At 36.4% G+C, this 24,295-nt stretch overlaps 1 protein-coding gene across 1 annotated transcript in view; it reads left to right on the plus strand.

Annotated features, from left to right (window-relative positions):
- DST (dystonin) overlaps positions 1-24,295 on the plus strand; it is a 314,972-nt gene that overhangs the window by 155,203 nt on the left and 135,474 nt on the right. The window contains exons 11-33 of the mRNA XM_067294163.1: positions 4,359-4,471; positions 4,622-4,728; positions 5,372-5,491; positions 6,186-6,281; positions 6,361-6,488; positions 9,434-9,527; positions 9,868-10,022; positions 10,888-11,350; positions 11,434-11,562; positions 11,777-11,854; positions 11,958-12,119; positions 12,214-12,318; positions 13,978-14,073; positions 15,384-15,509; positions 15,913-16,065; positions 16,321-16,475; positions 16,718-16,844; positions 18,237-18,420; positions 19,410-19,567; positions 19,877-20,055; positions 20,292-20,430; positions 21,176-21,369; positions 23,811-23,973. Of these exons, the coding sequence (XP_067150264.1) occupies positions 4,359-4,471; positions 4,622-4,728; positions 5,372-5,491; positions 6,186-6,281; positions 6,361-6,488; positions 9,434-9,527; positions 9,868-10,022; positions 10,888-11,350; positions 11,434-11,562; positions 11,777-11,854; positions 11,958-12,119; positions 12,214-12,318; positions 13,978-14,073; positions 15,384-15,509; positions 15,913-16,065; positions 16,321-16,475; positions 16,718-16,844; positions 18,237-18,420; positions 19,410-19,567; positions 19,877-20,055; positions 20,292-20,430; positions 21,176-21,369; positions 23,811-23,973 (3,424 nt within the window). The remainder of the gene's footprint in view (positions 1-4,358; positions 4,472-4,621; positions 4,729-5,371; positions 5,492-6,185; positions 6,282-6,360; positions 6,489-9,433; positions 9,528-9,867; positions 10,023-10,887; positions 11,351-11,433; positions 11,563-11,776; positions 11,855-11,957; positions 12,120-12,213; positions 12,319-13,977; positions 14,074-15,383; positions 15,510-15,912; positions 16,066-16,320; positions 16,476-16,717; positions 16,845-18,236; positions 18,421-19,409; positions 19,568-19,876; positions 20,056-20,291; positions 20,431-21,175; positions 21,370-23,810; positions 23,974-24,295) is intronic.

Genomic DNA, 24,295 nt, shown 5'->3' on the forward strand with positions numbered 1-24,295 from the left:
AGTTCTTCTGCCATCCCTGAAGAATGTATGACTGTTTCTGGCACCTGTCCTTTTCAGTTGTCTGTGAACAGTGAAGCAAGGAATTTTTTTAATTTTTATAGGCATTTTCTAATTACAGCAATGGAAAAGCTAACTAGACTGTATGTACATGTACACCTCACTCTACATCTTCAGCTGTGTTCTGTCTGTGAGTACTGCTTGCAACTCACTATATTAGTATTTCTGTTCAGTATAAGCCAAGAAAGAAATATCCTTTAATATAGGGTATTACTCAGGCATTATCCAGATTTTTACTGAAGCAGAGTTGCACAGAATAAACAGCTTAGACTGTTCGTGTAAATAACTTCAGGCCTGCAAGTAACCTTGTTGAACTCATTAACAATATTTTCACGTGGAAAATTACTCTGATGCTTATCAGTTTTAATAAAATTCAACATTGTTGTAGATTGAGCAATTGTCATCTGGGAGCGGTGAAGAGAAAGATGTAGTTTTTTAGTTGTTGACTGGGAAACTAAAAGTTTAGTTCATTATCTTTTTCCACTTTGAAATATAAAATCCTGTTCCAATTTGACCTTTTGTTTTAATGGACAAATGTTGTGGCTGCTAGTTTGGATCTTTAACTATTTTACTAAATAAGAGATTCTGGCTATGGGAAAATCTACATGTGCCTAACTTTATATATTATGCACAGCTCTGATTTCAAACAGTCTTTGCCGAGTAGAAAGCCTACATGTGATGCATGTAACTCTTCCATTATAAAATCCTTGGTTTCTTTATGCTGTTACACAAATATTGTTCACTTGCTTCTCTCTGTGGTGTTGCATATTTAAGTGTTTTCTTGAATTGATCATAATTTTGTTGGTTTCCTAATTGAAGTGGTAATAATCACACCTTTTTTTCCCACTTCCAATACAAATTATGTCTAATTTCTAACACCTACCCTAAGGTTTAGAATGGCAGGCACCGATCATTTGAGAAATTAAATGATTAATGACTGACTGTTTTGAAGCCGAATAGCTTGCCCGAGGTGTGGCTGTAGCAGCAGCCTCCCCTTGGCGTGGGATGTTGCCGCTCTCCTGGCGTTTGGGTGGTTTGTGCGCCTTGCTCCACCGCAGGGGCCCAGCGTGCCGGAAAATCTACTCAGAGGTGACTCACAATATTAAATAGAAGGTAGAGTCATCAGCTTTCACTTGAAGTGCACTTAATTTAATTTGTTCTTGATGATGTTTAAAACCACTTAATTGTGCTATGCAAATTAGTATGAAATATATTAATGGCCAGTAAGAGTCACCTTCAAAAATTTTGTGTGTTTTCTAGCTTTAAAAATGAAGATGTTTGCCAGGGTGGATAATGCTTTTAAATCTAGTGTTTATGTCAATTAAGACAAATAAGTATGTATTAGAAGTATACTCAACATAACTGCAATTTAACCAATGAGCAGTATTTCAGAATTCATCTGAGGAATGAAATATTAAAGACATTGGAAAATATGTGTGGAGCTTTATAATACAGCCCTACAGAGCTCAGGACTCGCAGTGCACAGCCTGTGCTCAAGTAATGTTGAATTCTTTTGACTCTTCAGAGAAAGATGATTCTCAGTAATCACAGAATGGAAATGGTGTGAGCATGCTCAAATGCAAATTCACATGTATTATGCTGGTGGGCAGATACCTTTGTGGGCTTACAGGAGACAAAACCATTTTGGCATTTAAAATCTGTAAAGAAACACTCTAAAATGAACAATGTGGCAATTGTTGTTGTTGGCCATGGTTTTGGGAGGTATTCTCTGAGACTAATACAAAGTCTTTTTTCTGAGATGTGGGAGGCAAACTTCCTTTTCGGTGGCTTTGCGACCTCTCCCCATGGTTCTTGTGAAAGGGGAAGGGGTGACCTGCGGGGGATGGAGACCCCATTCGCCTCGCAGTGTGCACTTTCTCTGGCCACTACCAGGTGCTTTGACATTTCAGTCACAACATCTTTCTTTTATAAGCCCTCAATGGGCTTGTTTTCAGTCAGCCAGGGTGCCCTGTTTCTGCTTCAGAAAGTCAAAGGCAGACACCAGTGGCACAGAGACAGACACTGTCTTCTGTAGTCTTTTCTGGTAGATGAAGACTTCAGATAAATATAGACTAGTTAATACAGGTCAGTCTGATATGTGTTAAGTATAGAACTAATTGGAAACAGTGGTATTCATTGCAGATTTCTGTTGTTCTGAAAGGGGAACTGGAATAACCCTGCTCAGACTTTCAGAGATGGGAAAGTATATTCAAAATGTGCGGCATCCCACCGAGTGCTCTTCCATGAAGTGTGGGGTTGGAGTCGCAGCAGCTGTGTGAAAGGAAGTGTGCGTGCAACAGCAGTTGTTTTTATAGATTTTTACCTGTATTGCTGTGAGAGAAACCTTACCTCTTATTCATCTAATTGAAAGCTTTATTCTAAGGAGATTATAGCGTCAATGTCTTTGCAGCTTGCAGCTTGTTTTTTGGGAATAGACAAGGCATTTATAACAACTTGTCCTTTCTTGTTCTGAAAGTTGGCAACTGAACAGGCATCATATATGATTTTTTGTCCATTTTTACCAAGCGTGAAACAATTGCAAAGAAAGCAGAGTGAAAAAAAAAACCAAACCAGCAGTGTACATTTACAGAAAACTGCTTCTCTCATCAAACCTATGTTGTGAAAGGTATGAATAATCTTTATTATTCATACCGTCTCTATTAATGTGACTGAAACAGGAGATTGGAGTGTTTGATTTCCTTTTCCAGTAATGTCTTTTGTTTTTCATGGACTCTTTGTACAACTAAGAGTGACAGACGATATTGCTTTCATTGTATTGAAATTCAAAGAATAGTGGCATGAGCTTGATCATGCTTCCACTAAGTATGTTGAAAGTGGAAACTCCCACTGATATAAGGGATTACATTTCTTTTTACACTGCTTAAGTTACCTTGCTAATTAAGTGTTCTTTCAAAAAAGAATACATGCAATTTTATTATTTGTCTTGTAGACCTGTCTTCTAAAAAGCACAAGGGAAGCAATTTGATTCTAAATGGCTGAAAAGAAATATATTTTTATTTACAGTGCCCTTACAGTTCATTCAAAGACAAGCTTGCAATTAATTTTCCAAAGTTGTTAATACTTAGGGATCAATGGAATTTGGGTGTTGACAAGTGAAAAGATATGTTATCACATTTGAAAAATGTGATACTTGTAAAAGTTTTACTGTACTCTCTTTCTGTTGCAATTATTTAAAACTTCTGCTAGGTAAAACTTTAAAAAAAATAGTTTCTCTCTACAAATGTAAAAATGAGAAAATTTTAAGATTGCATTGTTCGCTAAAGCTTATGCAGTGTGGGATTTTTTTTCTATTCCTTTTTTTTTTTCAGTGTGGATCTGTTTTTCAGTACCTAGACCCTTGTGACTCTAGTTGACTTAAGTAGGGTTATATGCTGCTTCGCATCTTTTGAAAATCCCTTCTTCCTTTCACTTGCTTTGGCTAACAGGATTCCTGGTACTGCAGAAGGCAGACACTAATGCAGTCTGTGCTGAGAACTGCAGGATCTAAAAGCCAAGCACTACATAGCAAACCTAAAGGACAGTGTTAATTTTGAAGTTTTGCGTTAATTTAAAACATTGATTTAGTGATGTTGGTACATATTTATGGGCCTTAAAAATATTTATAGGTAAGATTTGCTTAAGAAGAGTATTCCATTAAAAGAAGAGTGTTGTGGCTGGCAGTGGAGTTCAGAAGGAAGAATGTGTGAAGATATAATTGAAGGGGGGTGAGGGTTGTCTGCAAGACAACTGGCAGGAATGTTCATCTGAAGGCAGGACTTCAATGCTGTTTGAACAGGACTTTTTTAAAGTCCAAAAGAATATCTGTATTGCAGGTTAAAGCAAGTTACTGTGACTGAGCTTGTTTCTCTATGAATTCTGACCAAAAACAGGCACTGAAGAGTTTGATGCAGAATGACTAAAAACTCGTAAATGCAGTAGGAATTAACTTCCCCTTGCAGACGAGGTCTAAGAAAGAAGTGATCCTCCTCAGAGCAAGCAGACATAATATAATGATAAGGGGAGATAATATAACAACAGTGTATAGAAATAAATAACAGATATATGTAAAAAAAGGGTGGCTAGAAACTTTACCTGGTAGATGAAGAACTACCAGTGTCTTAGTTGCCTGCTTCTTGTACTTCTCGCTTAAAACTGACCTCAGCTTGTTCACATGTTTTTAATGAAATCTTATGTCAGAGTGTTGCCATATCCTTCCATGTTCTTGGGTTTAGTTATTAAAACAGTAATAATTTAAAATTGGTAAGGAGTTGTAATCAAGTATTACTGTTTTTGTTTGACAGGCCGGACCTGATAGACATGAATACCGTTGCTGTTCAAAGCAACCTTGCAAATTTAGAACATGCTTTTTTTGTAGCAGAAAAACTTGGTGTCGCCAGACTTCTGGATCCTGAAGGTAAGACAGCTGCGAAGGGCTTTGCTGAGAGAGAGAAAAAAAAAAAATCCTAACATTGAAATAAAATCCAAATTGTCTGCAGGTTGTAGCATATTTGTGGGCATTCTTACAACTATGTGTTAAAGTGTTGTTCTGTCTTGCTCTTCTTAGATGTTGATGTTTCCTCACCTGATGAGAAGTCAGTAATAACTTATGTATCATCACTTTATGATGCATTTCCCAAAGTACCAGAAAGTGGTGAAGGCATCAGTGCAAATGTAAGTAGGAGAAAAACAGTTGTGCGGAGCGTGAGCTTCATGATAATGATTCTTGATTTCAAATCCAGAATGTTAGCTGGGCCTTCCTTAGGCTGTTGTCATATTATTACTGTCAGTGCTAATTTTAGTCAATAACACCATTCAAGTCTTTTCTTTGATGTGATTTCATGATTTTGAAGGCTTAGCAACTGTTTAGTGTTTCAGACATTTTGGACATAAAAATATTCATGCAAAGAGCTTAGTTGACAACCATATACCTGGAGTCAGAGAAGGAGATAGAGTCAAAGTTCTTACTTTTCAGTCATCTAGTTAGACCTATGGATTGTGCTTCTCTGGTTCTTATCAATCTGAACTTTATTAAACTAGAAAATTCTGTTTTCAGTGGAAATATTTGGGACCAAAACTGAATAGATTGCATGATGCATGATGTATTTGGATACTTTAAGTGAGTTTTAATGAGCAAGTAAATAATGTTTGGGAATTGTAAGGTTTAGAAATCTTTCTCTTTTTTTTCCTTTTTTTTCTTTTTTTTCTTTTTCTTTTTTTTAAATGTGGGTGAGGACCTCAGATTTCAAAGATAAAGCAAAAATGGTGCTCTTGGATGATTTTCTTTTGATCTATAATCTGTATTGTCCTTTGGTAGGATGTTGAAGTCAAATGGGTTGAATACCAGAATATGGTAAACTACCTCATGCAGTGGATCAGGCACCATGTTACAATAATGTCTGACAGAACATTTCCCAACAACCCTGTGGAACTGAAGGTGAGATGCAGCATCTTAAACTCCTTATTGGAGTGAAGCTTTATCTTACTTACTCAAAGCATCCTTGAACAAATGAAGTGCTTGTTGATTTAGACAATGAAATGAGCAGTAGAACAATATCATCATAGTAATATAGGTTTTCATTAAGTGGTTTTAAAGTTTAGGTGATCTTTGCAGAGTTTCTGGCATGCAATGTTTTAAATGTTAGAGATGGGATAAGCCAGGTCTGTATATAGATTCTATAACACTCTTTTAGAGCTCCATATATGTTTTTGTAAGCTGGATTTAATTCTTTAGATAGTGGAAGAATGATATCACCTGTTCCTTGAAGGCTCTTTTGGACGAGGCAGATATGCAGAAATAGAGCATGCTTTATGTAAATTCCATCACTGTCGCACACTGTCACACCGCCCCACAGTAATAGTGGGGCAGTTGTTTTCATGCTGAGAAAAGATGCCAGGTTGAAGCTCACTTGAAAGTCTACTCCATAAATGTTTTCAAAGTACAAGAAATATGTTGCTAGCATATGAACAATCAAAAGCAAATTTTTTAGCGCATCGCTGATCATTTTTCACAGAACTTAAGTAAAGCCATGTAAGAATGTAAGCTTCTGAAGAATATTAGAAGAGGGGTCAGGGAGTAGGATTATATTCACTGTAAGGAAAAGTTGACGATGATTTTTATGTTTCTGTAGGCACTTTATAATCAATATTTGCAGTTTAAAGAAACAGAAATTCCACCAAAGGAGATAGATAAATCAAAAATTAAACGTCTATATAAACTGCTAGAGGTAAGTTTTAACATATATTATTATGTATGAAAGTTCCATTTCTGTGGCTTGTGATAACAAATATGTATGAATTTTAAAGGTCTGGATAGAATTTGGACGCATCAAACTTCCTCAAGGCTATCATCCAAATGATATAGAGAAAGAATGGGGAAAGCTTATTATTGCCATGCTGGAAAGAGAGAAGACCCTTCGGCCTGAAGTGGAAAGGTATTCTGGTGAATGTTTGGCAGGCTTGGTTAATATTTTTCTGCTCTTTTACCTCACACTGAAAACTGTGAATGTCTTCATCCATGATAAAATCTACATTATTTTTCTAGATTGAATAATTCTGTCTTTATTCAGAATTGAAGATCTTTATCTGCTTTTTAGAAGCAGGTCCACAAGGAAATTACGTGAGTTACCTGAGAAGGTCATAATGAATGGTATCTGTGCCTCAGATCATCAGAGCGCTTGAACATAAATATAACATCCTCCCTTGTGCAAATGGTCAGAGCCAGGTTTATGTCACTTCACTGTCTTACTTGGACTCTATTCCAGATGAGCAACAGCCTCATCCTTTACATGAAGTGTACATTTCACTTCATGCATAGCACGGTGGCTAAAGTCCTGTTCTGGGGCTGTTTAAAAGTTGGTTGTACTCAAGAGCACACGAAGTATTTAGACATGCAAAGCACATAGTGGTCTTTCATGGGTAGTAGTGTGCGTGACACAATGTTTTGTACATCACTAATAGCTGTGATTTTTTTACATATTGAGCATATTTAAAATCTTGATGCAGCCTAAGACTGCTTCTGCTTTTTATTGATTCCTCTTCAAGGTCTGTGGCAGAAACAGCGGCTATCCTTTCATATAACTCAAAAAACCCCCTTTTATTTGATAAATTGATTTAATTGAATAATACTTTGGACTTCTACCTGCAAGATAAGTATAGATGACAGAGCTTGGATTCATTCTACTTCACTTCAAGCATCCAAATGAAACAGCCAAGGTCTGGATCACTTTCTAAAGAATCTTGGCAATGACCTTCAAATGAAGATAGAGTGATTACGCTCCCTGGTTCAGGTGCCTGAAATTAGCTGCAAATATCCAGACCACTGTATAGGAAATCTACAGAAAGACAGATTTTTATGAGAGAAGATCCCAAAGGCAGGTGGAGTTAAAAATTAAATATCAGTGATGCTTACAAAAGCAAGAACATGGCTAAAATGGCTGAATCACTGGGAGGTGCTGATTCACAGCATCCTTGTGGTAGCTGCTGCAAAAGAAACTCCTGTACAGGAATGCAAAGTTGTCCCCGCCAGGCAAAGCAGAACATCAGAAAGCAGTGGAAGAAATAGTCTGCTAGACCTTGTAGATGAATCTGTCCTAGCATGCCAAAGGCAGAGTTAGTGCTTGCCTTCACCAGAAGGAGTTCTATTAATACTTGCAGAAAGCTGAACTCTTTATTGAGAAAGTGTATAAATGATATTAGTTTATTTATTTATTTTTTATTCATATGGACTGAGCACAAATAGACATAAATAAATGCAAACTCCTGTATTTCAGGGTCAGTAAATACTTTTAAAGTAGCAGATCATGTAGTGATAGTCACTGCATGTGGTGGTCACTACAAAAAGAAATAGAAGTTGATTAAGTGATTCTGGTTTAGTGATTAAGTTAAAATTATTGTTTGATCTGGAAACAAGAACTTGTTCCATCTGTTTGTCATATTACTTAGCAGTGTGCCTGATACATGGTGGTGTTATTTTGGTACAGCTCCTGGGATGGAATTTGGTTATGGCAAGAATGACACCTGGGTTAATAATGAACTTTGGTGAATAACTAAAACTTTGCCTCCAAGCCTGAAAGTATCAACACAGGCAGGCAATGTGTGGCCAGGTTGGTGTTTGAGATCCCAATTAACATGATGTCAGTGAGGAGAGCACCAAACTGAGCTCCTATTTTCAAAACTAGCAGAGTTCAAAATTACCTCAAGAGTGTGTCTATGCCTTTGCTGTGCTCTTATGCTTAAACAAAGTCATCTTATGGTGTGGGTGTGGTTTTCAGGGAGTGCTAAAAGCAAGAGCTGAAATACTGAAAAAATCATCCAAACACAAAACTCTGAACTAAAATATAAACCTAAGGGCCATAATTGGATCTTTCTTATTTGTTTTATGGTCAAAATAGTTATGGTGTGGAAGAAGTTAAAGGGAAATTTGCAGGAGGACAGATTAGTGGAACAGGGCAGTTAAGCAGAGGTGTATTTGGACAGTAGAATAATGATGGTGGGTTGGATGGTGTACAGGTGTCTAAAATTAACTTGTTAATAGCTGATTAACCATGATATTACTGCAGTTTTTTATTCTGTTGTTCCATTTGAAAGAAAAAGAGTCAACCCAACATGAAGTTCATATAATACAGCAGAGGGTGAAGTTCTAACCTCAGTCGTTTTTGAAACTCTTCATTTACAAGTCTGAGAAACACTAAATATTTCTTTAAATGAGTATTTTTCTTGTATGGCTTATAGACGTTTAGTGACACTTAAGTAAAATATTTGGCGCATCTGTTTCCTAGAAACGCCCTAATGCTGCTGCCTAGTCCGTACTTGCAAAGCTTTAATGAGAGGTAGGGAAGCCAAAGCAAGCTAGCGTACCTAGCCCCAGGCAAAACCCTTTGTAGAGCTGGTAGAATATTAATTGCTGGGTTTTGAATATACATACTGAAGCCTATTTAAAGAAGGCGTGCTAGGTGTTCCAAAAGCCAGTAGTGAAATTTCATCCCTAGAAGCTGTACATTTTGTCGGAGTTTTATCTTTTTCATTTTTCAGCAAATGTGAACAGCCAAAAGGACAAGTGCTCTGGATGTGAAAATGAATAGCAGTAGTTACAGCTATCATAGCAGTGATTCACTGTTTAGCAACAGTACTAGTGCTCGAACCAGCACTGACTCTAATGAGAATTTCCTTTCTGTTAATTGTGGTCCCACACTGGTCAAATCTTGTATAAGCTTTGGTAATGGCACGTTAAATGGAACTAGGTAACTTGGCATATATATTGTTTTGTGAAAGATGATTTTTTTTTCTTTTTTTTCTTTTCCTTCTTTTTTAGTCATACATGTATAGTAAATAGCATTAATGTTTGTTTATTCTTCCAAAATGCTCTGGTGTCACCCAGGTTGGAAATGCTGCAGCAGATCGCAAACAGAATTCAGCGGGACAGCCTGAACTGTGAGGACAAACTGATACTTGCCCGGAATGCTCTGCAGTCTGTAAGTCCGTCGGTGATACTTTACTGGGCTGTGTTCATGAGCTTACTGCAGTGGAGTGGCTACTTCAAGAAAAATATTCTTTAAGATTTTTGAATGCATACTTAACATCTGATATTTTCATTTTTGTTGTACTGTTTCATTTAGTTTACTATTTCCTGAAGAAAACACCAAAAATTGCCAAGAATGAGTTCTGTTAGATTTTTTTTGCCAGTTGTTAGATAAAATCCTTTACAATTGTTTTAAGATTAGAAAAAAAATTTACAGAAAGGTTAGTATTTCTTACAGTTCATTTCTCTTCGGTTTATCTGCAGGTTTTAATGGCTTTCTTTTATTTATTCAGGATGCCAAGCGATTAGAGTCAGGGCTCCAGTTCCAAAATGAAGCAGAGATAGCTGGGTATCTCCTTGAATCTGAGAACCTTCTCCGCCAGCAAGTGATCGATGCCCAAATTCTTATCGATGGAAAATACTATCAGGCAGACCAGCTTGTGCAGAGGTATTTTAGAGCGTTCATTTATATGAATAAATGTGTCCCAAATATGGATACCCATTATGGACAACACTTTCAAATCTTTATGTCTAGGAATAAATTTCTCAGTCTGTCACTGGGCACCCAAATAAAGATTGTCAGTGGGTACAGTGACCCCAAAATTTATTGAAGATAGGAGGAGCTGTTTGTACTCATCTGTGAAAATGAAGTCGTTCACCAGAATGTGACTTAAATGTATGAGGTTTACTAGATATCTGAGTGTAAAAAATGTAGCATGTGTTACAGCTAAAATGGTTTTAGAATTCACTAACCTTCATTTTAAAAATGGAGGTGAGATTTCTGCAGGGAGGTGAGATAGCTGTAGGTGTCTTACCAGGTAATCAGTAGGGTAACATTAATTCATTCATGGGAGTGTGTACAGTCTTAGCAGAAAGATACAACTATCAGTGTAATGCCATTTTATGAAAAAGTGGCACCAAAGTCTGTCAGGGTTCATCCTGGACTGGGTGAGATCAAACACGTAACAGCTGCCATAGCAGTGAACTGTAAATGTTGGATCTACTGCAACATGTAGTGTCTTGTAAGATTTCTCCTTTGCTGATGGTTCTTTGTACTCTGTAGGGTACATGCTACAGGCCATACTGTGCTGATTTTCTGTGTCGTTGCCTCATTTTTTCATCTACCATTTGTATATATATAAGTTGATATAGCATATACTTTTTGATGTAAGTGCTTATGTATAAATAGTTAGGTACAACTTAAATTTTAAGAGGTTGTGTGAATTGATACTGTTACTCAGTTCAGCATGAAAATGCTATCATAAGCATTAATTGAAAGGATTTTCTTTTATTTCTTTGGCTTTTTTTTATAGGGTTGCAAAACTTCGTGATGAATTGGTGGCCATAAGGACTGAATGTTCTTCCGTGTACAACAAGGGGCATGCACTGACAACAGAGCAGACAAAGCTGATGATATCGGGAATAACTGAAAGCTTAAACTCAGGATTTACAACAAACCTAACCCCTGAATTAAGTACTGCAATGACCCAAGGTTTAACACCTACTTTGACTTCCTCCAGCTTTACATCTGGCCTTTCATCAGGTCTTACTTCCAGACTGACACCAGCCATCACTCCTGCTTATACACCAGGCATCCCACCACGGTTAATTCAAAGTTATGTGACAGGAGTAGATGGTGGGACTCTGCAAACGCTCAAACTGATGCAGATCAGAAAACCTCTAATGAAATCAGCTTTTGTGGATCAGAATTTAACAGAAGAAGAGGTCAACGTGAAATTTGTCCAGGACCTATTAAGCTGGGTGGAAGAAATGCAGGTAACAATCTTTATGGAAATAGTCTGCTTTTAATTCTTCTATTCCTTGTAGATCATCACTGATTTTTCCTTCTTGTTTGTAAGGTGCAACTTGATCGAGTAGAATGGGGTTCAGATTTACCAAGTGTTGAAAGCCATTTAGAAAATCACAAAAATGTCCACAAAGCTATTGAGGAATTTGAATCCAGCCTTAAAGAAGCGAAAATCAGTGAGGTAAAGCACCTTGTTCTTTATTTCTTTGGTTACTTTTTTACTGAATGACCTATAAAGTAAGGATGAATTATAGAACTGTGTGGGTTTCAGAGCCTTACTTTATTTTTACTTCTGATCTCTAAATGACAGCATGAAATCAGGAGATCTAATGGTGAGAATAACTTAACATGTCTAATCTTTTTGTTGTCTTTTTCACCTCATCTACCAAATACAGATCCAAATGACTGCCCCTCTTAAACTCAATTATGCTGAAAAATTGCACAAACTGGAGAGTCAGTATTCAAAACTGTTGGTAAGTTCATTATACCTCTTTGGATGTTCAACTTTTGTACATTGTCTTTGATAAGGGGTGGTTTTTAATTCTCATTTTTGCAATTTTTTTTTTCTAAATAAAGAATACCTCAAGAAATCAGGAAAGGCACCTAGATACTCTTCACAGTTTTGTGTCCCGTGCTACTAGAGAGCTGATATGGCTGAATGAAAAAGAAGAGGAAGAGGTTGCGTATGACTGGAGTGACAGAAACATTAATATAGCAAGAAAAAAGGAATATCATGCAGTATGTATTGCTAGTATAATCCAGAGGGAATAATTAAGTCATCTGTAATATTTTAACAGATTTCTAAAATATTTCTATGTTCTTTGAAAAAAAGGAATTAATGAGAGAGCTTGATCAAAAAGAAGAAGTTATTAAATCAGTTCAAGAAATAGCTGAGCAATTGCTTCTTGAAAATCACCCAGCCAGACTAACTATTGAGGTAAGTTATTAAACACAGAACACAAACAAGAAAATAATGATGATTTAATAGGCCTCAGATTTGGAGGGAAAAGAAGGGAAATGCTAACTCATAGGAAATTACTCAACAAGACTCTGGATAATGGAGCCTTTTTTTCTCTTCAGTGTCTTTTATGTACCTCTGTCTTTCCATTTCCAGAAAGTATAAGTGTTTCTCTACAATTATTGTTACATTTTGGAGTCCAGATTGCTTAGACAAAAATCCCACAAAAGTCTAAAATTAAAATTTAAAGAGTTGGTCTGTACAGACATTTCTGCCTCTGGCCTCGCATACAACTTCTATAATTATTGATACAAATTGCACTGGCAGACCGAGGGTACAAAATAGCCCTTTTGTGATTTCCCTCCCATTGAATTGGAAGAAGTTTCAGTAGAGCATTTCCAATCACTTATTATTAGTATTGCTTCCTAAGTTTTAGGATTGGTTTCCTAGCTTCTTTGTCAATAAATTACAAAATTTGTTTGGATGTTAGAACGTGACTAGGTGATGTGATTTACTTCAGGCTTGAATCAGGCTCTGTATTACAGGTTATCTGTTTACCTAACATTTATTGTAGCTACTGTAGCATCGTAATGAGTTTACAAAGGAGAATGTCAAATAACTTTCACTGTAGATTTTCAAGAAAAGAATAAATACAGGCAGTGGGTGGTAAAAACAGGAACAGTAAAAAATTATCATGAAGAACCCTCCCCATCCCCTTTCCTTCCGTTCCATGTCCTGCCTCACTTTTTTATGTAGTGTAGGGAATGATATTCTTTAAAAGTATATGCTGTTACTAATGTGCATTTATCAGCGTAATATACTTAATATATGAATATATTAAACATATATATTATGAAACCAGGCCATTGCAATGGAGATGCAGGTTATGATGTCTGCAATAATACTATGTTGTGGGCACGTCTTTAAAGAATTATTGCCACCTTTGCAGAATAATCTATATGCATTAATGGGTCAGTCTGAGAGTCATTAAAGCCAACAGAAAAATACCTTTAACTTCAGTTTGAGAATCATAGAGTTCCAAAATGCAGATTTTTGGCTGCTTTTGTGATGTCAAGAGTACCCTCTGCTGGTGAATATTGCTGCAGTGCAGCTCTAGTGACAGTACTACTAGGCAGTGTAGGAGACATCATTCTAATAAGGTTACAGTTTTAGAAATCCTGTACAAATGTTATACAAAAGCACATATTGCAGCACTTCCTGTTTTTCTTTTTTTGTGTATTCAGTGTCACTTTACTATCTGGTTTGTATCCAGGCAAAAATCCAGCTACTTTTGAGTAGAGTCACAGAATCATAGACTAGTTTTGGTTGGGGGAACATCAGGACTTCTAGTTCAGCCCCTGCTCAAAGCAGTGTCAGCTCTGGTTAGATTGCGCAGGGCCTTTCCAAGGATGGCAACTCCCCACCCTCTCTGGGCAAGTTTTTTGATGTTTGACTACCTTATAGTGACTATTTTTTTCCTCCTGTCTAATGGGGATTTTTTTTTTGTGGCAGCTCACTTTTCCTGGGTGAGGAGGTCAGGTCTAGACGCAACATTACTTTTATATCTCCTAAATTCTAAACATGTGCATATTTTTATTTTTGTTTTCTTTTGTAACATCTCTTTGTTCCCCCTAAAAGGCCTATAGAGCTGCAATGCAGACACAGTGGAGCTGGATTCTACAGCTCTGTCATTGTGTTGAACAACATTTGAGAGAAAATGCTGCATATTTTGAGGTAAGAAAGTAAATCGATAAAAATGTGAAATGTCTTGCATTATAATCATAGTCAAAGAGTTTCGTTGAAAATGCTAGTTGCTCTCTCACCGTAGTTGTAAAATTGAAATTTGTCGTGTACAGTTATTAGATGAGGCATACTCCCACAATAAGTTATCACACCTGCATTGTCTTTTCTACAGTTATATCCATTTACAGCAGATGAAAATCTGGCTTGATGTTTTTCCCAAGTACCACAGCTGCAAGTGGATATAGAATCTGAAAATGAAGTCAAGTTCTCTCTGTATCATACCGAAGTGCAGTGAATAAAGCTTCTGTGAAGGATGTAGAGTAGAGACTGATTATTGAAGGCCAAGGAAGAACATCTAGGTTGTTGTTCCTGCTCTACCCAAATAGGAATGGAACATAGAGCATTATTAGTAAACAGTGCAGAGAATGCCCTGGCAGTAGACATGTCCAGCAAATCGCTTTACTGATTATAATTCCATTTACATGGTCAACAAATGATGCAGTACTCAATAATATACATGAATGTGAAAGATGTAAGGGATTTTTGGTTTAGAAAAACATTTTCTATTTTTTTTTTTAATATTTAAATACCTATAGTGTCTTCTGGCATGGGTGGTTGAAGAAGGGGAATGGTGTTGGGATGAGATGCCTTTTGACTGAGAAGGATGAGAGCCAAAGGTCTGGAAACAGGGGCACAGGAGAAGCCAAAATTGGAAGATTTTAGCTTCTACTGGTAGGGATAAGAAATGAGAATTCTAAGTTTGAGAAATGAGGTTTCAGGGACAGAGGGGGGGTGAGGATTATCACAGGAATTTCCCTCCCCAACCACCTTTAACCAAGACCCTAGTTTGGGGGTGGAGATGCGTACACAGAACTGCCAAGTGTTGTAGCCCACTTCCCCTCTCTCACAAAATGTGTACTCCAGTATGCTTGCTCAGTTCTGTTCTTTATATGTTCTTTATATATAAAAGTAATTATAATTCCAAGGGAAGTGAGAATCACTTCAGAAAATCTTTACTCTGCAGGAGCAATAATTAACTAATGTTCAGTAACTGCTGAATAAGTTATGCATATAGATAGCACAGAAAGTAACTCATGTTCCAAGAAGTAACAATGGGTGCCTCCTTGAAGCAGACATTTAGACGTGAGGTCATGAATACTGTCATTTGGTACATCAGTTACTTCAAGCTACTGTAAAAAAAAATCAGTTTTCAAAAGACCGCTTTAAAAAATTTTTTAGTGTAGCTATTTGTATACTTTTCAGGTTGTTTAAAAATAATCAAAATATTTGTCTCATCCTAGTTTTTCAATGATGCCAAAGAAGCCATGGACTATTTAAAGAATTTAAAAGATGCTGTATACAGAAAATACAGTTGTGATAGATCCAGCAGTCTTCATAGACTGGAAGACCTTGTCCAGGAATCTATGGTAAGAATGCAAGGATCCTGTTAATATGAGTTACAGTTAACCAAGAGGTGTACGGATTGTTGTTAGATTTAAAATCTGTGCATTAAAATTACTCCCTTAAAGGGAAGCAATAAAAAAAAAAGACTTTGTTTTAGAACTTCTAATTAAATAACTGCATTTGTCCTTGTTTAATGACTACTTTTCATGCTCTTTAAATATTTACTTATTTGTTTATTTAATTTTACAATAGCAGATGCTGTGGGAAACCACTGACTTCAGAAGGATACTTCTGTTCTTGTAGAATGCATTACTTTTAAGAAAAAGAGTAAAAAAAATCAGAAGAAGAAAAGCTTAATAGCATCAAAGAAACAGCACTGGGTTCTGGCCACTTCTCATGATGTGTTCTTTTCTTAACTGTTTTTAGGAAGAAAAAGAACAACTCTTGCAGTATAAGAGCACAGTAGCAGGCCTTGTGGGGAGAGCAAAAGCAATAATTCAGCTGAAGCCAAGGAATCCTGACTGTCTACTCAAAACATCCATCCCAATTAAAGCCATCTGTGACTATAGACAAATTGAGGTTAGAACCTTGAATATCCTAAAATCAATTACAGACGTGAGAATTCAGCTACAGTTCCATTAATTACCATGTTCCTGGAAAACACTGGACTCTGAATGTCTTCCACCCTAGTAAACAAGAGCAAATCCCTGTGTTGCACATTGTTGTTTTTGTTGTTCTGTTGCTTATTTGGTGACACCACTTACAAAAGTGCTTTGTAGAAGAATTTTGTAATGCTTAGCTCATTAAATTATTCTGCTTTTCTGTTAATATTAGATAACTATTTACAAAGACGATGAATGTGTGTTAGCAAGCAACTCGCATCGTGCTAAATGGAAAGTCATTAGTCCGAGTGGTAATGAAGCCATGGTTCCATCTGTATGCTTTACAGTTCCTCCACCAAACAAAGAAGCAATAGATACAGCCAACAGGTAGGGACAAAATGAAAACAGCAGGAAGTATGTAGCTGTAAAGTACTTTTAATATAAATGTTTTTGCTTATTTATGTAGAGAAACAGCAGTCCCTTTGTGCTAGAGCCAAGGAAACAATTTTCTTTTAAAATTCATTTATATAGAACTCAAGTTAAAATGTCTATTTTTTTCCCCATTTCATATGTTATTCCAGTGTAAAACAGGTTTTCTAACCTAAAATTGGAGTCTTTCTATATTTCAGGATTGAACAGCAATTTCAGAATGTTCTCGCCCTTTGGCATGAATCCCATATAAACATGAAGAGTGTGGTTTCCTGGCATTACCTGACGAATGAAATTGAAGCTGTTCGAGCTGGCAATGTTGCTTCGGTACATACCATGTCTGCTGTTTCTACTAAGGGTCTGTTAGCCATTTGCTGGGTGATCCTAGGCTATGCTTCCCAGAACTATGATATAATTAACACTTTGCAACTATGCTCATCTTTCTTGTGGACGTAGCTGGCACTGACCACACCGGTTACTGCTCTGCAACGTTTTGCCTTGATCTGCACATACTCAGATGTATGTGAGGAAGGGGCAGAGAGGTTGTATCATGAAAATTAACGTAGCCTTATTGTGCTAATCTGCCTAGTCTCCTTCTGTTTTCAGTTGAGAGCCAGGATCTCTGGAAAGCAACTTAACAGTGACTAAATTTGTCTTCACTCTGAATTTTGTTTTGAAGAGTCTACCTTTTTGCATTTATGTTAAGATACCTGGGGGGATTAGACTCACTAGGCCAAGGTTAATCTTTGTGGAATTCCCCTCTACCCATCCCCCCCTCCCCCTTATTTCTTTATGCTGCACCTTCTTACTAAAAACGGAACAACTGTGAAACAACGTTTAGTCTTTCAGTCGAAAGAGAGTTGAATGTTCATTATACCATAATGTATTTTTTCACTCTCATACGTGTCTGTAATTTGAACAGTTAAATAGCTAATCAGGATCTATTTGTTAGAAACAAAATACTGACACAGATCAAAGTATCATTCTGTCTGGCTAAAAGAATCTCGTGAGATCACTGAACAATGCAATATTAGATGTATAGCATAACACTATTTAATATAATACTTTATTTTACAACACTAGCATATACCTGTCTTCAAACTGTTGCAATAGTATCCGTAATACCCAAAATAATGTATTCACTCTGAATTTCTCACAGTTGCTGTTTGAAAGCAGCAATCTGAAATCATTCCAGAAATGTCCCTTCTTCTGTGGCTGTTGCTGGTTGCCCAATTTTTGCTACATGGCATAGGTAGAGAAATGGTGTCTCAAGTAGATGGCTTAACACAGACTGTTACTGGCTTTAAAGATGGAAAAGAATTTTGAAGTAAACTTGATTTATTAGCTATTGTTCTGATGCCTGTCAAGTGGACTTTAGCCTAGGAACAGCAAGGTCTCAGAACCTCTGATTCTTGACTTTACTATCTTAGTAACTCAGCATAGCCTGATGCCACCAAAGTTGATGTTACTCTAGAGCTGCCATTAGTACTTTCAGAGGAGTATTGACAGTTTTCCTTGTAATCACAAGGCTGACCACACAGTCTCCATATTTTCCTGAATCTATTGTGTAGGATGAGCAAAACACCTTTTATGAGTTTAGTAGATTGGTCAATATTGCTTTTTGATTAAAAAACAAACAAACAAAAAACCTTTACAGCAGCTGTCAGAGTTGTACATCATTGCTAACTGTGCCTTGGGTTTATAATTTGTTTGTTGCAGATAAAAACAATGTTGCCAGGTGAACATCAGCAGGTTCTAAGCAATCTGCAGGCCCGCTTTGATGACTTTGTGGGAGATAGCCAGGAGTCCAAAATCTTTACAAGCTCTGATACAGCACAGCTGGAAAGGGAGGTTAATGTTTGCAAACAATACTATCAAGAACTTCTGAAATCTGCAGAAAGAGGTAAAACACTTTGCTGAGAAAAGTGGAAAGGTAACCACAACAGAGAGATTGTAGTTCTTGATAGAACTTCTGCTATCTAAATCCAGGCTCTAGTAGATGACTCATTTTGTCATATTGCTCTTGTTAATGCAGTAGTTCTAAATGGATAAAGAGCCATCATTTTGACATTGCGCACAATTACATTGTACAGAAGGTATAAGAATTTTTTAGTTCAATGTTACTTAATATACAGTATCACAAAATAATGTAACTCCAAGAATTTATGCTAGATTTATTGTGCACTACAGTTTATCACTTAGACATGCTTTCCTGTTGTTTCTGAATGTTTGAAATGCAGCTTGATTACTTTTTTGAGTTCATGGCAGAATTAAAATTTTTTTGCAGTTATGCAAGAAAAATGTCCTAGATATTTTCTTATTCCCACAAAATGTTTCTAACTACTGTCGTCTTAACTGTGTTTTTTAAATACAACAAGCACCTAAAGCTGAAAATATCTATTCTGATTTACTGTCAAGTACTTAGTGACTTAGAGGAACAAAGCAGTACAAAGCTGATTACTCCATCAGCACAGTTCACTGTACTTAGGAAAGATGTATTGTCCCATGTGGATGAAAGAGAAGATGAAAAAAAAGGTCCCTGGAGGCTTACTGTAGTATTATGCCTGATACCACCTGACTGAAAGAATCAGTCATCGAGTTCAGCAGTGTCTGCATAAGAGATAATGCCTGTGTCCAGAATGAATGATCAGTGATGTATGCTAATTTTGGAAGTGCAAGGTGACAGTCTAATAACAGCTAAAATTTAAGGGTTTCCTAAAATTTGTCTTATAGCCAAAACTCTTCTTGGAAACTGATGGGTTTTCAGTCAGTCTTAAAAAATTTGTAGAATGTTGACTTCATAAAATCTTTTGTGGGAAGACACAGTGGAAAATGACATGATGTGTGTATGGCTTTGTTTGCTAAAATGTGCCTTTTTTTTTCCTTTAACAGAGGAGCAGGAAGAATCTATTTACAATCTTTACATCTCAGAGGTCAGAAATATCAGACTTCACCTGGAGAGTTGTGAAGAGCGACTGATCCGGCAGATCAGAACCCCAATGGAAAGGGATGATCTACATGAAAGTGTGTTTAGGATTTCAGAGCAAGAGGTGAGCATTTGCGAAAGACTTTCATTTAGGAATGAGTTTCATTTTAAAACAAACATATGCAGATCATTGACTGTAGCCAGAGAAGGGAGCAGTGCACCCTGAAAGGGCAGGAGTCAAAAATTAAATTTGTATTTGTGAGGAAAAAGATGCCAATAAATGACAAGTTTGGCTTTCCTTATGTGAATACATTTTTTTTCAACAATGTCCACACAAAACAAAGGAGAGCAGATCTATACTGATGATAATACGTAGAATACGTATCGGGTTGATGTAGGATAAAAGTGTTGTCAATCACCTTTCATTTTTCAGAAACTGAAGAAAGAACTGGATCGACTCAAGGATGACTTGGGAGTAATCACAGATAAATGCGAAGAGTTTTTCAGTCAAGCTGCTGGTTCACCTTCAGTCCCCACTCTGCGCTCTGAACTCAATGTTGTTGTTCAGAATATGAACCAAGTTTATTCCATGTCTTCCATTTACATAGATAAGTATGTAATTAGACATCTCCCCTCACACAAGTTTTAGCTTACAATTTTCTCTTCAAAATAAATTAAATATAAAGATATAAGTATGAATAATACTGATGAAGGGAAAGGGAGTTAACAGAATTTTAATGCTATATGAAAGGGTTGCTAGTTATCCCATGACATGAAAAGACTGAAAATCTAAGTGTTTTTCATGTTGTTATTGCATGTTTAGTTAATAAGAGATTACTGTTTTTCAGATTAAAAACTGTAAATTTGGTGCTTAAGAACACCCAAGGAGCAGAATCACTAGTAAAACTTTATGAAACTAAGCTCTGTGAAGAAGAAGCAGTGACTGCTGACAAAAATAATATTGAGAATCTCATGGGTACATTAAAGGTAAGATTTAGGTGGTGACTTTTCATGAGCAAATCAAAAAATAATAGGAAAATGATCTTTCATATAGCAGGTGTTTTGGTTGTGCCATACTGTGTAGTTTTTCAAAAGATGGCTTGTGTATTTGGAGGAAACTGTCCCAGAAAAAAATTGCATCTTTGGGAGATTAGGAATAGGGTAGTTGACATGTGCATATCTGCTATTAGGAAATGCCTTGCAAGGTCTAAACCTCCCAGAGTACCACTTGTTACTGCTGAAATGAGACTGTTATTTTTCTGTTGAGAGCTAACATATGCTTAAGGCAACATACATATATTGTTGTATACCTGGCTGTAACAACATCTACTACTAAGATACACTAATCATGGATACCTGTGAGGTTTGGCAGTTATCTTTGAGAAGTGGTAAGACTGAAGTTCCGCATTTGTCCTGTGCTGTATGCACCTCATTTTAATATTACAATTGATGAGTAATGCTTTTTTGTTAGAGTGATTGACCTAATGATTTTTTTGAAAGCTGTAGTTTATCAGATAAGCCTGCTAATTTTCTGGCTGTGATTTGATGCATGTGTTGTGGGGGATGGTGTTACTCAGAATTATTTTGCAGTTTATAGCTAATTGGTTGCTTCAAACCCATGCTGGTGCCGTTCCAGTGAATGAGCAACCAGAAGGAATTGCTCATGTAAAATACTCATTTACAAAATAGTAGCATAATTTAGGAATTACTTTTATCATTTTTCACGTACTAGCAATGGAGATCTGAAGTAGATGAGAAGAGAGAAGTATTCCATGCCTTAGAGGATGAACTGCAGAAGGCAAAGATGATCAGTGATCAGATGTTTAAAATGCACAAGGAACGTGATCTTGACTTTGACTGGCATAAAGAAAAAGTTGATCAGTTAGCTGAGAGGTGGCAAAATATTCATTCTCAAATTGAAAATAGGTTTGTATAATTTTTTGTTACAATCTGTTTGTGGTTTATGCTGTTCTTGTTGTTTCTGAGGAAAAATAATCAGAAATGAACATTAAAATAGATCAGAATAGTTTTTTGAAGTATTTGTGAAATGTGCTAAGGTCAGGGATGCTTATCTTTCCTGTGCCCTTGAGATTGTTGTCTTATTTTTCCACAGAAAGTGTCTGTGCATGTTAAGCACCTAAGATTTAAAAAATATGTTCATTGCTTACAACTTACTGAGATACAGTACAGATAAATTGTCCTTTTCTTTCCAAAAATCCTACAGAAATGTCTTGCTGTCCTATGGAAATACCATCTGTTTCCCTACATAATTAGTTCTGACAGGCTAAACTGGTGAGTTGACTCATCAGTTATGATTAGATTCATGCTTACTTGCTTTTAAAACCTCAAGAGCTAAATCTGGAAATCCTTAGCTTCCATTGACTTCTGTGATAATTTTGTCACAATAACTACCAGAGTAAAAACTTTTGGCCAAGTGCCAGCATTTTCTTCTTGTGTGCAACTCTTTTCATGCAGTCTCAATATCCAGTTGCACTGTTGCTCTAAATTCAGCCTTTCAGTATTATTGTTGTGATACTGGAGAATGTTACTCAAACACACATGCATACGCAGATTTTCACATATTGCAGAACACACCTGTCCATAATTCCAAAGGAAGAGATGTCCATATTTGACACTTCTGAAAATACCTTTTCCCTTTTTCAGTCTCTTTAGTTCAGTTTACACTGTAGTATAGACAACTTAAGGAAGCCGGTACTCTACATCCTGAATTTATTTCCTTTAAAAAACTATTTTTGATTTGTCATTATAAGATAACCTGAAGAGAAGCATCAAGTATAGTGCTGTTTATGTAAAACTTCACCCAACATCCTTTCACATTTTTATCCTCCCTTTTTAAGAAGGAAGTATCCATTCAGGACTAATAATTAAGTTATTGACTTATAATTAACTAATTTGATTGTCTTTACTTAGTATTTCCAGAAGTTAAAAGGGAAATGGGCAAAGGCTGACTAAAACTGAAGGGTAGTCGAAGAGAAATGCATTAAAAATTTATAAGTTTATAAGCTAATGGCTTCCCCAAACACTGTGGAAAGGAGTCCACTCTTTTCGTCATCAATTTAAAATGTTACAGTAGCCTTTATGACCAGAATTGCACTGTGGAATGGCTAGCTTTAAATCCTCCTCAGATTTTTCATTCAGCTGATAGTGTGACAGGTTTTAAATGACAGGAGAGTAGTTTTGTTAGATACCAAAGTGTCCTTATTTCCTCATTGGGCAAACACGAACCAGATACTCTTCTCCTAGGACTTTATTCTGTATTGAATATGCTGAAAAATTACTGTTTATACATAGTGACTTCTAGCATAAATATGACAGATTGTGGTGGTTGCAGTATGTAGCTGTAAACAAACTGTTTTCTGCAAATGTTCACTCTGCTGCTTCCTAACAGCTTGACACTGATTATCATTATATCAAAGTTTGTACAAATATTGGCTTCAGTTCTGAAGATGCTTCCTTCCTCTCATGGTTATTAGCTTATAAATATGCTAAAGTATGAAACCTAAGCAATATTGTTTCCTTTGCTTGTTCTTTTTCACTCTGCTCTTGGCATCTTGAGAACAATGCTAGCTTGATTCAAAGTATACATTCAAAACCAGAATATAAAAAGTTATTAAATAAATATGTTCATCCATATTTCTGCAGTCTTTTGGATTAGCTGTATTTATATGATTTTTAAAGTGATTGTGTAAGGAACATAAAAGAAAAACTGATCAGCATTCTCATCAATACTAAAAACACTTTCAAGAAATACACAGCACTATCTTTTTCAAGTCAAAAAATGGTTTAAAAAGGGGCTTAGCTACACAGGATCACTTGCTTTCGCATGTTAGAATATCTAAAGGCTTTGGTTTTAGCGTAACTACAATTGTTCTGTGGGAGGCAGAGAGACTATGGTGAACCACTACTTGACTCCAGCACAGCTTTTTGCCTTCTTGATTCACATAGGCCACATTTGAAACACTTCCACTTCTCATAACAGTATTAATTGCTGTTGCAGAAACCTCCTCTACAGCCTGCCTAGGGATTACTGTGTTCGTGGGGTTTTCAAGCTGACGCTTAGCTCATTAATGGAGGATATATGCAGGGTTTCTTCTGTGACAGGCTTTCTTCTGTGATAGGATTTCTCCTGGGCTTCATTTATGATAAATGAAAAAGCTTCATCAAGCTGGGGATCGTGGTGATTGAGAATTTAATTTGCTATTTACTTACTGTTATTTTAGTGTCTTTAGTGTGCTAGATAAAGAAAGACATCTGAAGCCTTTAAGGCTGTATTTAGCTTACTATTGTACTTTTTATCTTTTATGTTTATCTTCTCTCCTTTGGCATATCTTCTAAAATTAAACCAGGCTGCGTGACTTAGAAGGTATTAATAAATCTCTAAAATACTACAAAGATACTTACAATTCATTGGATATTTGGATTCAGCAAGTGGAAGATACTCAGAGAAAGATTCAAGAAATCCATCCTGAAAATAGCAAAGCATTGGCTAAACAGCTGAACCAACATAAGGTACGAAAGGGTTCTCATTGTAGGAAAGCATGGATGTAATGACTGAAGGAGAATTAAAACATCAGTAGAACCCAGTGATGTCAGACTTAATTTTTTTAAATGAATTTTTCTAAAATTCAAAATCATTTCCACCTTTTATGTTTTTATTTTCACAATACTGCTAACAGTTAACATATCATTCACTGCTCATTGCCATTTTATAGACCAGATTCTTTTGGTCCTCACATCTGCAAAAGACCAAAGTCTTAGAGAGTGCCTAGAAATCTGGAGTGTCCTTATTGCCTCATATTTTATTCAGTACTGCTCTTGATAATTATGGACG

The sequence above is a fragment of the Apteryx mantelli genome, chromosome 3, assembly GCF_036417845.1.
Source record: "Apteryx mantelli isolate bAptMan1 chromosome 3, bAptMan1.hap1, whole genome shotgun sequence".
Lineage (NCBI taxonomy): Eukaryota > Metazoa > Chordata > Aves > Apterygiformes > Apterygidae > Apteryx > Apteryx mantelli.